Source organism: Prunus persica, chromosome G1 (assembly GCF_000346465.2).
Source record: "Prunus persica cultivar Lovell chromosome G1, Prunus_persica_NCBIv2, whole genome shotgun sequence".
In the NCBI taxonomy this organism is placed as follows: Eukaryota; Viridiplantae; Streptophyta; class Magnoliopsida; order Rosales; family Rosaceae; genus Prunus; species Prunus persica.
Genome location: NC_034009.1, coordinates 23,430,863 through 23,445,119, shown reverse-complemented (window position 1 = coordinate 23,445,119; position 14,257 = coordinate 23,430,863). Strand labels below are relative to the sequence as shown.

At 37.5% G+C, this 14,257-nt stretch overlaps 2 protein-coding genes across 2 annotated transcripts; one reads left to right on the top strand and one right to left on the bottom strand.

Moving 5' to 3' along the window:
* Positions 5,035-10,844, top strand: LOC18792154 (uncharacterized protein At2g33490). The gene is made up of 11 exons (XM_007221909.2): positions 5,035-5,367; positions 5,775-5,847; positions 6,193-6,267; positions 6,880-6,941; positions 7,031-7,099; positions 7,466-7,494; positions 7,583-7,790; positions 7,893-8,135; positions 8,669-8,722; positions 9,238-10,272; positions 10,554-10,844. Exons 1-10 carry the CDS (start codon positions 5,254-5,256, stop codon positions 10,225-10,227), a joined length of 1,917 nt encoding a protein of 638 aa, XP_007221971.1. The 5' UTR covers positions 5,035-5,253; the 3' UTR covers positions 10,228-10,272; positions 10,554-10,844.
* Positions 11,103-13,473, bottom strand: LOC18788266 (LRR receptor kinase BAK1). The gene is made up of 7 exons (XM_007225722.2): positions 13,148-13,473; positions 12,904-13,036; positions 12,323-12,394; positions 11,857-12,000; positions 11,675-11,746; positions 11,489-11,560; positions 11,103-11,372 (listed from the first exon to the last, which is right to left on the bottom strand). Exons 1-7 carry the CDS (start codon positions 13,233-13,235, stop codon positions 11,294-11,296), a joined length of 660 nt encoding a protein of 219 aa, XP_007225784.1. The 5' UTR covers positions 13,236-13,473; the 3' UTR covers positions 11,103-11,293.

Genomic DNA, 14,257 nt, shown 5'->3' with positions numbered 1-14,257 from the left:
TGATAGATGGTGAATCAACACCAACATAAATTCCCAATCTGCGTTGAGGGCCCATCTTAGTACGTTGCGATGGTGCAATAGGCACATATACCGCACACCCAAAAATTCTTAAATGTGAAATGTTTGGTTGATTTCCCAATACGAGTTGTATTGGAGAACCTTGATTATTGGTGACTGGCCTCAATCGCACAAGCGATGCTGCATGTAAAATGGCATATCCCCAAGCAGAAACTGGCAACTTTGTTTTCATTAGCAAAGTGCGTGCTATCAATTGAAGGCGTTTAATTAAAGCTTCTGCCAAGCCATTTTGAGTATGCACATGGGGAACAGGATGTTCAATATCAATGCCTAATGACATGCAGTAGTCATCAAAAGTCTGAGATGTAAATTCACCAGCATTATCGAGTCTGATTGACTTAATGGGATAATCTGGGAATTGGGCTCGTAATTTAATTATCTGAGCCAAAAGCCTAGCAAATGCCATATTCCGAGTAGATAAAAGACAAATATGTGACCATCGGGTAGATGCATCCACCAAGACCATAAAGTACCGAAATGGTCCACATGGGGGATGAATGGGTCCACAAATGTCCCCTTGAATTCTCTGCAAAAATGATGGAGACTCAACATCAACCTTTGGTTGTGATGGTCTGATCACCAACTTCCCTTGTGAACAAGCTTGGCAAAAGATGTCGCTTGATAACATAATGTGTTTAGTCAACAAGGGATGTCCTTTAGAGTTGGTGATGATCCTGCGCATCATGGTGGATCCAGGATAACCCAATCTGTCATGCCAAAGCTTAAAAGCATTTGAGTCAGTAGACTCTTGGTCCATGACACTATGTGCCTCAATTGTCCGTATGGTTGTGTAATACAACCCTGATGAGAGCTCACAAAGCTTTTCCAGTATACGCTTTTGGGTATCACTGGAGGTAATACAAAGATATTCCATGTTTTCCTCTTTCTTTGTTTCAACATGGTAGCCATTCAAACGTATATCTTTGAAACTCAACAGATTCCTTCTGGAGTTAGATGAATACAAAGCATCTGGAATGGACAATATTGTTCCATTCGGTAACATAATTTGGGCTATTCCTGAACCTTCGATCAGATCTGCAGGACCTGATATGGTTGTTACCTTTGCTTTTGTAAGCATTAATTTTGAGAAATACTTCCGATCTTGAAAGATCGTATGAGTAGTTGCGCTGTCTGCGAGACAAATATCTCTGCCATAGCCTTTGTTTTGAGGGCATCCATAATTTACATCCATACCACCAAATAAGTAAAATGAGCTGAAATATATAAAGAAGACAACATTACCACTTTTATTTAAATAACACTTCAGCTAATACAAATAGTACATTAAGGAATTTAATCTAATTCGGACTTAATAAAGAAGACAACATTACCACTTTTATTGGATTGAAATTTAAACAACACTTCAGCTAATACAAATAGTACATTAAGGAATTTAATCTAATTCGGACTCATAACCTTCATTCCCTTTTTCAGTAACAAAATCAGAAACATCTAGATGCGTCTTGTTTAGCTTACGTGATATTTCTGATGAGCCATCTGTGGCTGGCGGAGCATGATTAATGTAATTTATCTCCACTTTCCTGTTCTTAAGTGAAGCTTGATAGAGATCCGCCAAATGCCTGGGCGTACGACATGCACGCATCCAATGTCCCCTTGCACCACATCTGTGACAAGGGCTTTCAACATTTCTAGGCACATGGCTCATCTGTGCCTTTCCCTTATTACGGGATGCATTTTTGCCATTCATGGATGGACCGCTCCTTGGACCTAAGCCCTCTGAACGAGCACCATGATTTTTTCTACTTCCTTGCCAGTGGCCACGCTTGCCCCCTCGCCCACGTCTGTGGATACTGCCACGAGATGAAGTGGCATTCACTTCCTGAGATGCAGCATTTATTTCAGGAAGTGGTGCTGAGCCCGATGGGCGAGATTGGTGATTCTTTAATAAGAGCTCATTATTCTGCTCAGCTAACAAGAGGCAAGATACAAGTTCCGAGTACTTCTTGAAACTGCTATGTCTATATTGCTGTTGAAGGAGGACATTTGAAGCATGAAAAGTGCTCAGAGTTTTTTCGAGCATATCCTCCTCAGATATATTTTCCCCACATAGCCTTATTAATGAGGTAATTCTGTGCATAGCAGAGTTATACTCGGACACTGACTTGAAATCTTGAAATCTCAAGTGGGTCCATTCGTATCTAGCTCTTGGGAGAGTCATCGTCTTCTGGTGATCGTATCTTTCACCTATAGCTTTCCACAGAACCAACGGTTCATCAACCACCACATATTCGCTCTTCAGCGCTTCATGGATGTGGCGGCGAAGAAAAATCATGGCCTTCGCATTCTCTTCAAGCGAAGCATCATTCTCATCTACAATTGTTTGTCCGAGGCCATTGGCTCGTAGATGAATTTTGGCATCCAGGACCCATGATAAATAGTTGTCCCCGGAAAGGTCCAAGGCAGCAAACTCTAGTTTTGCCAAATTTGCCATCCAAAACTTTAGGCTCGAGATCTGGAATATTAAGCCACTTATTAATAGGAATTTCAGGTCCTCATTATTCAGGTATATTAATTGAATATTAAGCCACTTATTAATAGCAATTTCAGGTCCTCATTATTCAGGTATATTAATTGAATATAAAAGTAAAGTGTTATGAATTTGCTGGTATGGACGATAAACCCGTATCATACTTTAAATAAAATTAAATGTGGGGTTAAAACCACCACCGAACAAAATAAGAAAAGTTAGTATTAGTAACGGTCTCCCACTGATAATATGTTTAGTATTACCAAGGGTCCATTTTTGTTAATGGTTAGTAAATGTGCGGTAAAGTAAATGTGCTTGTATGGGCACTAATTCTGCTCCATTCATTTAAATAAAAGTAAAGGCGTGGACGATAAACCCGCACCACCCTTTAAATAAATATTGCCGTATGGGTAATAAGCCTACACCATACCATAAATAAAATTAAATGTGGGGTTAAAACCACCACCGAACAAAATAAGAAAAGTTAGTATTAGTAACGGTCTCCCACTGATAATATGTTTAGTATTACCAAGGGTCCATTTTTGTTAATGGTTAGTAATAGAGAAGCAGATAGATATAGTATATTATATAGTGTTGAGTTGGAAAAATTTCAGAAATAAAAGGAGAGACTATCGTGCTGATAACGTGTTATAAAATAACCTGAAATATATGCGGATATTGAGCTGCACGTAGAATAGATAAGACACAGTTTTTAACGAGGTTCGGCTATGCCTACGTCCTCGGAGAGCAGCAGCAGTAACCTTTCACTATAAAATAATATGGCTACAACTTTAGTGTTTACAACATATGTGGCTCACTGAATTTTCTCTCTAGGAGAATTTCTCTCTGCTTTCTCTTCTCTCTTTTCTTCCTTTCTCTTCCTTTCTCTTTTTTTTTCTGCACTTCTTCTTTCCGTTTCTCTTCTTATTTATAGGCTGAAATAATCACTATTCATCACTATTCATCACTGTTCACCCGTGACAGACAAACTCTATCAAAGCCGCCAAATGAACAGTAATGAACAATAATGAATAGTTCTGTGGGCTCCATATCAAGACTTTTACAACAACTTTGGTATTCCCCTTTTTTTTTTTTTTTTGTAATCCATATATAGCTTGCTAAAATATGAAAACTATGAGAGAATATTTTTTGTAGGAATTTTCTGTGTATTCTTCTCCTTGTAGGAGGTCATATTTATAATACAACGAAACCTGAATGGGCAAGTAAATAATAAATTTCTAAATCTATTTACAGTAGGAAATCAGAAATTAAAGTAAATCAATTACAATTATAATAGGAATTCTTGGTGTGTAAGGAAAGTAAGTCAATATCCACAAGTCACGCCAACATAGCTAAATATATGTTTAACAGTATTTAACAAGAAAAACCAAAAAGATTGATTTTTGTTGTTTCATGTGAAGATGCAAGGCAAGGCACCCATTGGAGCAGATTGTCAAGGCATGGAAGAAAATAATAAAAGGAGGATAAAGTAGACAGAGGTTCATAATTTCGTACTTGTGACTTAAGAAACGCGCATTGTTGACCCAAACAAGGTCTTTTCTGCATGCCTTTCCAATTCCACCCATTCCTTTCTTTCCATAATTTCATTCCATTCCGTTTCCCTTTGCTCCTTCATTCCTACCTCAACTTGCTCTCACCTCACCAGCCAGCAGTCACCCTCACGACCTTTGACGCCGGTATTTGGGAACCTTTCAATTTTCAAACAACGCACCACTCAGAAATTGACAGTCACCCTCTCCCGTTTCTTCACCTTTCTTTTTTTCTTTCTCCAGTAATTTCCCATCACTTTTCCATTCTCATTTTCTTTTTATTCATTCAAATGATAAGCGAATACTTACAACATACTTTTATAGCATGCTAACATACCACCCAGCACCCAATTAATCATGTACATCGAACTTAAGACCTCGTATAATTAATTGAAGACATTAATCATTGGACCAAACCAAACACTAGTCGGTCACGTCTTCATTATATTCAGAACAAAAATAAATAACGTTTTCTTACCAAAAATTACATTGCCGTATCAATTGAGTGACATTTATAATTGTATATTAGAAAAAAGAAAGTGAAAGCACATGGTGACTCTGTAGACGAGTCAACCAAAAAATGGTCAACCGTACTTATTTTTCGCATTAGCAGTTAATTTACCGCCGCTTCTGTCTAGTATAAAAAAACCAAAACAAACAAACGAAGACAAATTGACCAACTTTTTTCCTTTTCGCTTTTCGTTGGTCATCAAAATATAAATTGACCAGTTTACCAACCATAATTAATTAAATCTAAATGACCAACATCTTTTCTTCTAAATTCTAATTCTCAGATTAACCATAATTAAACAACGAGTATAATTAAATAACAATAGTGAAATGGTGGTGGTGATGATGTAAAATAATATTGATAATAAATAAAATTATTAATTTGTCAGATTAACATAACATAAGCATGAATGGCAGAATGGGGAAGTGGTTCATTCATCATATTAAACTTCTCTTCGTCTTCTTCCTCTTTATCATTGTCTATACCCATCTGTGGTTGAATTGAATTCGCAGAGAAACAAAGAGGGAGAGAGAGAGGGAGCGTTAGAAAGAAGAAAAGCATTAGCTTTGGGAGGCTTTTGGTCTACTGGGTCTGTTTCGTTCCACAAAATCACAGAGAGGAAGGCAATGAAAACCTCTCTCAGAAAGTTGCGAGGTTTCGCACTTCACAAGCACGATGCTAAGGACCGGAGAGATCTTCGGCCTTTGCCCCAATTGGACGAGCTAGCTCAGGCTGCACAGGTACGCCTCCTCCTCTTCTATTTCGTTGCTCATAGATTACACCAACCCAAAACGGAAGCTTCAAGCTTTACGACGCTCATTGTACAAAGAGCTCAATTTGATCTAATTTGAATTCATTTTCACCGTGTGGCTGCACGGGATGCGAATTACAATATTAGGGTTTTGACAACGGCAGAGTCGTTTATTTAGGGCTTGAGGCTTGGTCGTGGATCTGGACCTTGATCTAATCTGAAATTACTTGCTAAATTTGTGTTTCAATTGTCAATTTAAGCTCTTCTGTTATGTTCAACTTGGTACATGTGTTTCAAATATAATTTTTGTTTTCTCAGTCTCCGTCTCTGCGGGCGCTTGTTTGTGCATAATTTAGCTTTTACTTATTTGCAATTAATTTTTTCATGTTTGTACAGGGAATGCAAGATATGAGGGACTGCTATGATAGCTTACTTTCTGCAGCTGCAGCCACAGCCAATAGCGCTTATGGTATCTATTTCTGTTTTCTGTTTCTTAAAAAATATTATATAAAAAGGGTCTATTTTTTGAACTTATTTGTATGCCTTCTCCACTTGTGCTGTGTATCGTCAAAACAAATAAACAGCATGGGAGAGAATGATAGTTACATGCTATTAGTGGGAAGCTTTATCAACTACCCTTAACAAGTTTGCTAACTTGTGTAATGCACATAAACTGGACTCTATGAAACAACAACATTTATTAGCAAAAGCTGATGAATAATTGGTTCTATATTCATCTAATAGAGTTTTAAAATTGATCCTTAGAATGCTAATTCAAAGTTTAATAGTCTTGTACATTCCAATTTATTTGTAGAATTTTCGGAGTCACTGCGGGAAATGGGTTCTTGTCTTCTTCAGAAAACTGCACTAAATGATGATGAAGAAAGTGGTGAGGTTCTAAATTCCCTTATGCATATATTTATGATTTGTGTTTAAGTAGTGGGTGATGTATTGTTTAGTCGTGCTTCACTGAGGACTGAGTTTGTCACCTTGATGTCTCCTGGGGAATAAGCAACCTGTTAATTTTTGTTTCTCCCTTTGGCATCCTAGTCACCTAAAATGTTTGCCTGGTATTATATTGAAATCATGCTCTTGGTGATTGTTTTAATCTTCAAATTTGAAATAGAAAAAAAATCAATATCAAAGTTCTAGGACCATAGTTTGGATCTGTATTGGAAGTCAGAGTGATTCCTTTTTTTTTCTTCCTCATCTCAAATGCTTTTATTTTTATCAATTAAATCTTCAGTTCGTGACTTTTATTTATGAACTGGTATTAGACCCTAATAGTTGATTTGGTTTTCTTTAAGTGCTGTAGGAATGCAAATGTGTTTGTCTATTTCCACTTCTTTGCATTATTCTCTCTCTCTCTCTCTCTCTCTCTCTCTCTCTCTCTCTCTCGTACATATTTATGTCCTTGTGTATTTAGTAATTTTTTTTGGTTACAAAAACCATTTTGAGGAAATATAACTATTTATTTTTATTTTCCTTAATTGTCTTGCAGGTAGAGTTCTACTAAAGCTAGGGAAATTGCAATTTGAACTCCACAAACTTGTTGATAGCTATGTGAGGCCCTATTGTTATATGCAAACTAGTTAAGAAACCTTTCCTTGAGTTTTGCTCTACTAATAGTTTCATTGCTTTGCATATTACAGCGCTCTCATATCTTCCAGACAATTGCAGTTCCATCAGAATCTCTTCTTAATGAACTTCAAACAGTTGAGGTGTGTTTGCTTGGACCCTTTGATCTAATAAGCTTATAGCAAGTGTTGTATGGGCACCTTTTTTTCATGCACAAGTTATACATTGCTGTAGGTGTTTCCATCCTATGTTTTAATTATCCATTTGTATGTTCTCTTCATTTCAAACCTTAACACTTTTCTTTTAGGCACGGGAGGACGGAAGGGGGTTGATTATTGTTGTCTCCTCCTTATTCTCCGTTACCTGTTTTAGTGTTGTTTAGACTATTAATATCTGCCCCAAATGCTTTATTTTTCCTTGGCAGACTTTTTATATCAGGGTTAGTGCTTGTGTGTGAACATTGCATTTACATATGTTAAAGTGATGTTTGTTCTTTCATGTTGATGCAGGAGATGAAGCGTCAATGTGATGAAAAAAGGTATTACAAATATCGTATGTTTTCATATGAATACATTTGTATATCTGTGTTTAGATGAATGTCCTCTCATATGGTGCATGATCTACAGAGATGTATATGAGTATATGATAAAGAGACAGAAAGAGAAAGGGAGGTCAAGAGGTGGAAAAGGAGAGAGCTTTTCTGTGCAGCAAATACAATTGGCTCGCGAAGAATACGATGAGGAGGCAACACTATTTATTTTCCGGTTGAAATCTCTGAAGCAAGGACAATCTCGTAGTCTTCTCACACAGGCAGCTCGTCATCATGCTGCTCAGGTTTTTTTTTTTTTTTTTTCTTTTTCCTTCCGTTTTTCTTGTTCAAATTCATGTGTTCTTAGTATTTTTTGTTTTTTTTTTTTGTTTTCATGCTTGAAACAGTTGTGCTTCTTCAAGAAGGCACTTAGATCTGTGGAGTCAGTAGAGCCACATGTGAAATTGGTAACCGAGCAGCAGCATATTGATTACGAGTTCAATGGGCTAGATGATGAAGGGGATGGCAACAACGATGATGATGATAATGACGATGATGATAGCGATGTGAATGATGATGGAGAATTGAGCTTTGACTATGGACAACATGACCATGATCAAGATGTTTCTACAACGCAAAATTCAATGGAGGTCTTGCTACAATTTACTCTACTTTTACTAAACTACATTTGTCCTGTTGAAATGCATTTAAAATATAATTCAGAATAGAGTTGGGAGAACCAGCTGTAGCTTTTTACCAAGGAAAATACTTTGAAACAGCTATGACCCAAAAAAGGGATTTTTTTTTCTTTCTTTCTCAAACAGCTATATGTCGTGCATGTTTAAGTAACAGTATGAAAAATCAGTCTTAAAATAGTGCGCAAAACAGTCATTTCAGAAGCACTTTTATGCAATATCTTCTTGCAACAAGCGTGATATTATAGGGATATGCATGGATGCATGAAGAGTAACTGGAGTATTTTTGTTTTGTTTTTTTTTTTGGTTGTCTTTTGTCCGGGTGAATGCTTAACTAGTTTTAAGCAAGAAGGGTCTGATTCCTGAACCACTTCAGTAGTTATTATTTTGGACATGGGGACCTTGTTGCCGTGTTCTCTTTTAAAATTTCTGAGACATTTTGACATAAATATTATACTATTTTGACATCAGCCTCAACTTTAATGCAGTTGGATCCGGTGGACATTACCTTTCCTAAAGTAGCACAAGTGGAAGCTCTCAAGGTAAACATCCACTCTGTAATCAGTTCATCTGTTCACAAATATAGCATGTCTGTAATGCACTTTCTAGTCTGCTCTTTGTAATGCACTTGAGATGCATAGTTGGATTGGGTTGGCCTGAAAGAAAAAAAAAATATTGTTATTGAATCCTTCTATCTATTCTATCCTCTGATAAATTGCATGAAGGTAAATGTCTGCTGTGGTATCTCTATACTCTTGGAAGTTCATATACCTTTATCTAGTCAAACTGTGTCTTGTTCGTATGACTCAAGGTTGTACCGTGAGCTTCTAATTCTAGGTTAGTTGTTGACTGGTTTTTTTCTTGCCTTTTTACCCCTCTGCACATCAGCACATGCTAAAGGTACAACACAGTCCATTGCACAGTTCTAGAACCTGGAGGCGTTTTATTACGATCAGTTCCTACATGGATGACTTAAAAACTTTATCTAGAAGATGCTTTGAGTTTCTAATTTGTTGTAGCTTACGAATCTCATGCTTATCATTTGACCTATTACCAGGACAGATTCCGTAGGAATTCATTTTCCTTTAAGGGTAGGACAGCAGTCAGCCAATCAGCTCCACTTTTTGCTGAAAATAACTCAGATCGAGCAGAAAAAATGAGACATAGGCAGCCATCATTCTCACGAAAGTTCCACTCGTATGCACTACCTACACCAATTGATAAGAAGAGTTCAGTTTCTACGGGATCAGATAATCCAGTGCCCCACACTGTACAGACAAGTTTAAGTGAGCGAACGCAGAATTTGTGGCATTCATCACCTTTGGAACCAAAGAACGAAAAAGCCATGGGAGATAAGAAAGTTTCTGGAATCAATTTTATGAATGTGCAGTCAGTACTCAAAGAGAGCAACAATAATATTGCATCGCATCGATTACCCCCTCCTCTCTCAGGTCGGTATTTGTTTTCGGAGCAGGTTCCACTGGCTGCTTCTGACTCGAAAGAAAGAAGAAGACAAGCATTCTCTGGTCCATTGACAAGTAAGCATTGGGCTTCCAAGCCCGTCTCCTCAGATCACCACCAAATGTTTTCTGGACCTATATTACGAAATCCAGTGTCTCAACCTCTGTCATCTTCGCCTAAAGTATCCCCAAGTGCTTCACCTACCTTTATGTCCTCGCCTAAAATAAGTGAGCTTCATGAGCTTCCAAGGCCCCCTGCTAGTTCAACCTCTAAGTCTTCAAGACCTCTTGGTCATTCAGCTCCCTTGGTTCCTAGAACACAAATGCAATCTGCAACAAATAAACCAGCGGTTTCACCTACAGCAGCAGCTCAATCTGCAACAAATAAACCAGTGGTGTCACCTACAGCAGCTCCTCTGCCAACACCTCCAACTGTCGCCCGTAGTTTCTCTATACCCTCGAGGGATCCTGGAGCTATGGAGTTTCATGTAACCGAACCACGAGAAGGTTCCCCTGTTCCTGAAATGGCTGAAGACAATGGTTCACCTCCTTTGAGTCCACTAGCCTTACCTAACACAGCTAAGTGATGGTCAACCAGCTCTGCATTGTCACTTGGGCTGTTCAATTCAGAGGTAGTTTGAACACTCAAATACTGTTTCTTTCTATTAAGGTTAAAAATGAATGTTGAGGCTGTGTTCTAACAAACTAAGACTATTATGTGTTTTCATTACCGAAAAGCAACTTCTAGGGACTTGTAGATATCAATTGATCATACATTTAACATCTAGGTAACTAGTTGGGGAGATTATTATAAGAATCTTTCGTTTTGTTGGCTGTATAAATGGGATTTATGTACTCTTGGGACGTGGAACTTCTTTGTTTCTAAGTGGAAAAATATATTTTTTGGATGCAGGTGGGGATGGATTATTCATTTCGTGGTGATATTTTGTTTCTAACTAGGCAACAAATTGTTTTGGGGGGAGAAAGATTGTGTTTTCTTCCACTCGTAGAGGTGCACAAATGTAAATATATCTTTGTCCATGATATTTGTTAGTTGTTTATTGCCATTTTTACTAGCTAGTTATTTTGTGTTATTGGGCATATGGCATAAATTGTAAAATAATTGCCATCTTGTTCCATCATCTGAGGAATTTTGTAACAGTCCCCAGCAATTAATAGTTAATAATTCTTATTCTCCCTTATAGCCCACCCACTTTTCCTCTCTTGTTATCATCTTCCCCAACTTTCTGATCGTTTTGATAAAGAAATTTCCATAATGAATGGTTGATATAGAATTTGCCCAAGTGCTCTTTAAGATATCAGATACAAATCCAAACCCAAGTGAGGAGGAGGAAGATCTGTGTTGGCTACCCAGATATGTTATACCATGAGGCTTGGCTTAGTTTACACAGAACCTGCTTTGAGGTAGCTGGAGATTTGATGGAAATAATTACAGTAACAGTTCCTTTTAACTTTGGGTGAATTAAAGAAGCCAATGGTGTAGTAAGTTGTGGTAATCACACTAGTGAAACATAAAAGGCTGTCTCATAAAAAAAAAATGAAAAATGGACAATGTAAATACAAGTGGAGATGGAATTTTGGCAACCCTTTGTTGCCTTTTAGGTATAGCATATACTATATTAATGGTACACATCATTTGCAGCTCCCTCTGGTATCGTATCTCACAAATCCCATCAGTTCTGGTCCTTCCAATCTTGGGTTATTCTTGAAACTACATCCAGACAAACAATAAAAACACAACCCACTAAGAACCAAACTCAAAACTAAACAAACAGAAACAAAGTTTTTAATTCAATTTGCACATGCGAATGGTTAAATGTTAATCACCTTTCCTCTGAGAACTTGGAGAAAGGGCCCGAGGTTGGGAAAGTACCACATAAATCGTTGTTGGATACATCACTGCACAGGTTTATTTATTTATTTACTTTTGATTTAATGTAACCTGATGAGATTAGAGGGAGGTGGAGAAAGTAATTAAAGGGTAATGTTGGGTTTTGCATGAAGATGACTTACAGGATCTTCAGATTCTGAAGTTTGGTAAGTTCCCTTGGAATTCTTCCAGTCAGTCTGTTACCATTCAGTCTCCTGCATGGAAGGAACACTTGATTAAATGAGCTTACCGCTAATTAAGGGGTAAAGAAGTTATTAATCAAAAAGGGAAAAGAGAAAAATGAGTGATGTGATGTGGTGCTTACAAGAATTTAAGATTGGAGAGGTTGGAAAGGGAGGGTGGGATGGCCCCAGAGAAGTTATTGTGGTAGAGATCCAAGCTCACAAGGCTCTTCAATCCTCCAAGCTCTTTTGGTATACAACCCATCAAGTTGTTCATGTACAATTCCCTATTATTTATATAACAAGAGAAACACACACCAACCCAATACTTGCCATCAGTCACTAAACTAAATGCTCCTCTTACAATATTAATTCCAGATGCATGATCATTTGTAATCCGACGGTGGTGGGCTGTCTGGCTGGTGGGGTTGGTGAGATTGATCATAAATGTGTCCACTGTTGTTGCCGTATAAGCCAACAATTCAAGTGATTAAGCATTGAACCCTTGTTTGTTTGTTTGTTTGCTTTTTATATATGGAATGAGACAAACAACCCAAAGAAGAAGAAAATATAAAACAGTGAAGCTGTAAATGGAATTGGGAGACTCACAGATACTGAAGGCGCTCGAGCTTCCCTAACTCGGGTACTAGACTGCCCGATAAGTTTGCATTTCCAAGGTCTCTGCGCATACAATATTATTCTACACTAATTACTACTTCATCTTTACAAAATAAAATCAAACAACCCAAACAACTTCATATCAATCTTTTTTCATTTGCACAATACAAAAAGAGAAGGGAGAGAACAACAAAAGAAGCTGAACTGCACACAAAATGAGCATGGTTTTTCTTTATTCTCTCTTTTTTTTTTTTCCTTTTTAATTTCTTTTGAACTGTGTGTGAGCCGCCTGATCACGGGCTTCCAAGGAAGGGGGAATGAATCATATATAAAAACGAAATGCAGTGTACTTCCATATATTTTATACTCTATTTATAGTAAACAAAAACAGCAACCTAGCTCATTAATAATTAATGTAAACCAAGTAGAATATTTTGGAGAATCTAATCTAAGAACCAGAGAGCAGATAAACACACAATCCTTTTGGCTAAAAAAGAAGAAGATAAACACATAATCTTAACCAAAGCATTAAACAACTCAAAAAAAGAGGAGAAAGTGAAGAGATGAATTACAGTCGTGTGACCCGATTGTCAGCGTCGCAAGTGACATGAAACCAAGTGCAGGGATCAACCAAGGTGGGATCCCAGCTCTGCAGAACACTCTTTGGGTCATTCACAGCTCTTCTCAACGCGTACAGAGCATCCCCTGTTTTATCCACAGACAGACAACATTAACACATTGGAGAGTTGCATATAATATACTTAAGATAGTGATTAACTTAAGGGACACTTAAACTTATTGTGCATGTTTGTATACCTTCTAAGTTTGCACTTGTGGGTGCCAAAGGGCAGGAGAGAACAAGGGCAGCAGCAGCAACAAGATGAAGCAAACCCCAGATCGCCATTTTCTGAAGCTTAGTTGAAAGCGGGGGTTGAAACTTAAAAGCCTCAGTGGACCTTAAAAGATTCAAGATGCTTATGGGTACTTTCAGAGAGAGAGTGTGTGTGTGTGTGTGTGTGAGAGAGAGAGAGAGAGAGAGAGAGAGAGAGAGAGAGAGTTTGTTTTGCCTCTTTTCTTCAAAGCAAGGAAGCAAGGAAGCAAGGAATCAAAACTTTGGTGGGGGAATTTATAGAGCCCATTGAAAAGGACTGCTCCTCCTCCTTTCTGCACCAAAACAGTAATTACCAAAATTTAAATGGCGTGGGTCTTGTATTGTTTTCTTATATTATTTATATAATCTACACAGTTATATTCTTGCTTGTGTCCATTAGATACCCCCTATCTTTTTGTCAACGAGACAAACCTGCCTCTCTTGTTTCTGTTTTTTTTTTTCTTTCTCCTATTCCACGTGCCAATGGCCATCCAAATTTGATCGATGCATATTTTTTTGCTTGCCAATTTTTTTTTTTTAAATCAAGTTTTATTAATATAAAAAGCCAAATTCAATTAAATCAGTGTGAATTTAAAGAATAAGTTCAAACAAATGCAACATAAAAAGACACGAAGATCGCTACTGCCACCGCGGCCTCCATGAAGAACGGTACATCACCACCATGACCAAGGAGGAGTGAAGGAACTGCAACTCCACAAGAACACACAAAAACATATACAAAAACCACAAATTTGCAACAAATCCGAAAATTCCTCACAATACATAAACCCACCATCTCAACATGGATGACCTTGACTTTTGAGTGGCCTAGGGTCAAAAATTAAAATGTGACCCCCTTTTCTTTGTATGCAATCATAATTTAACAAGGATTTGTTTTTTGGTTGCTTCAATATAGTATTACTCAAATTATTGTTAAGAAAATACACATGCATGTTATAACAAACCAACCGAGGAGTCTCATCAAACTACATAAATCATAGAAAACCATCATATTATTGACAACAAAAAACCCATCAAATTAGAAGAACTAAACA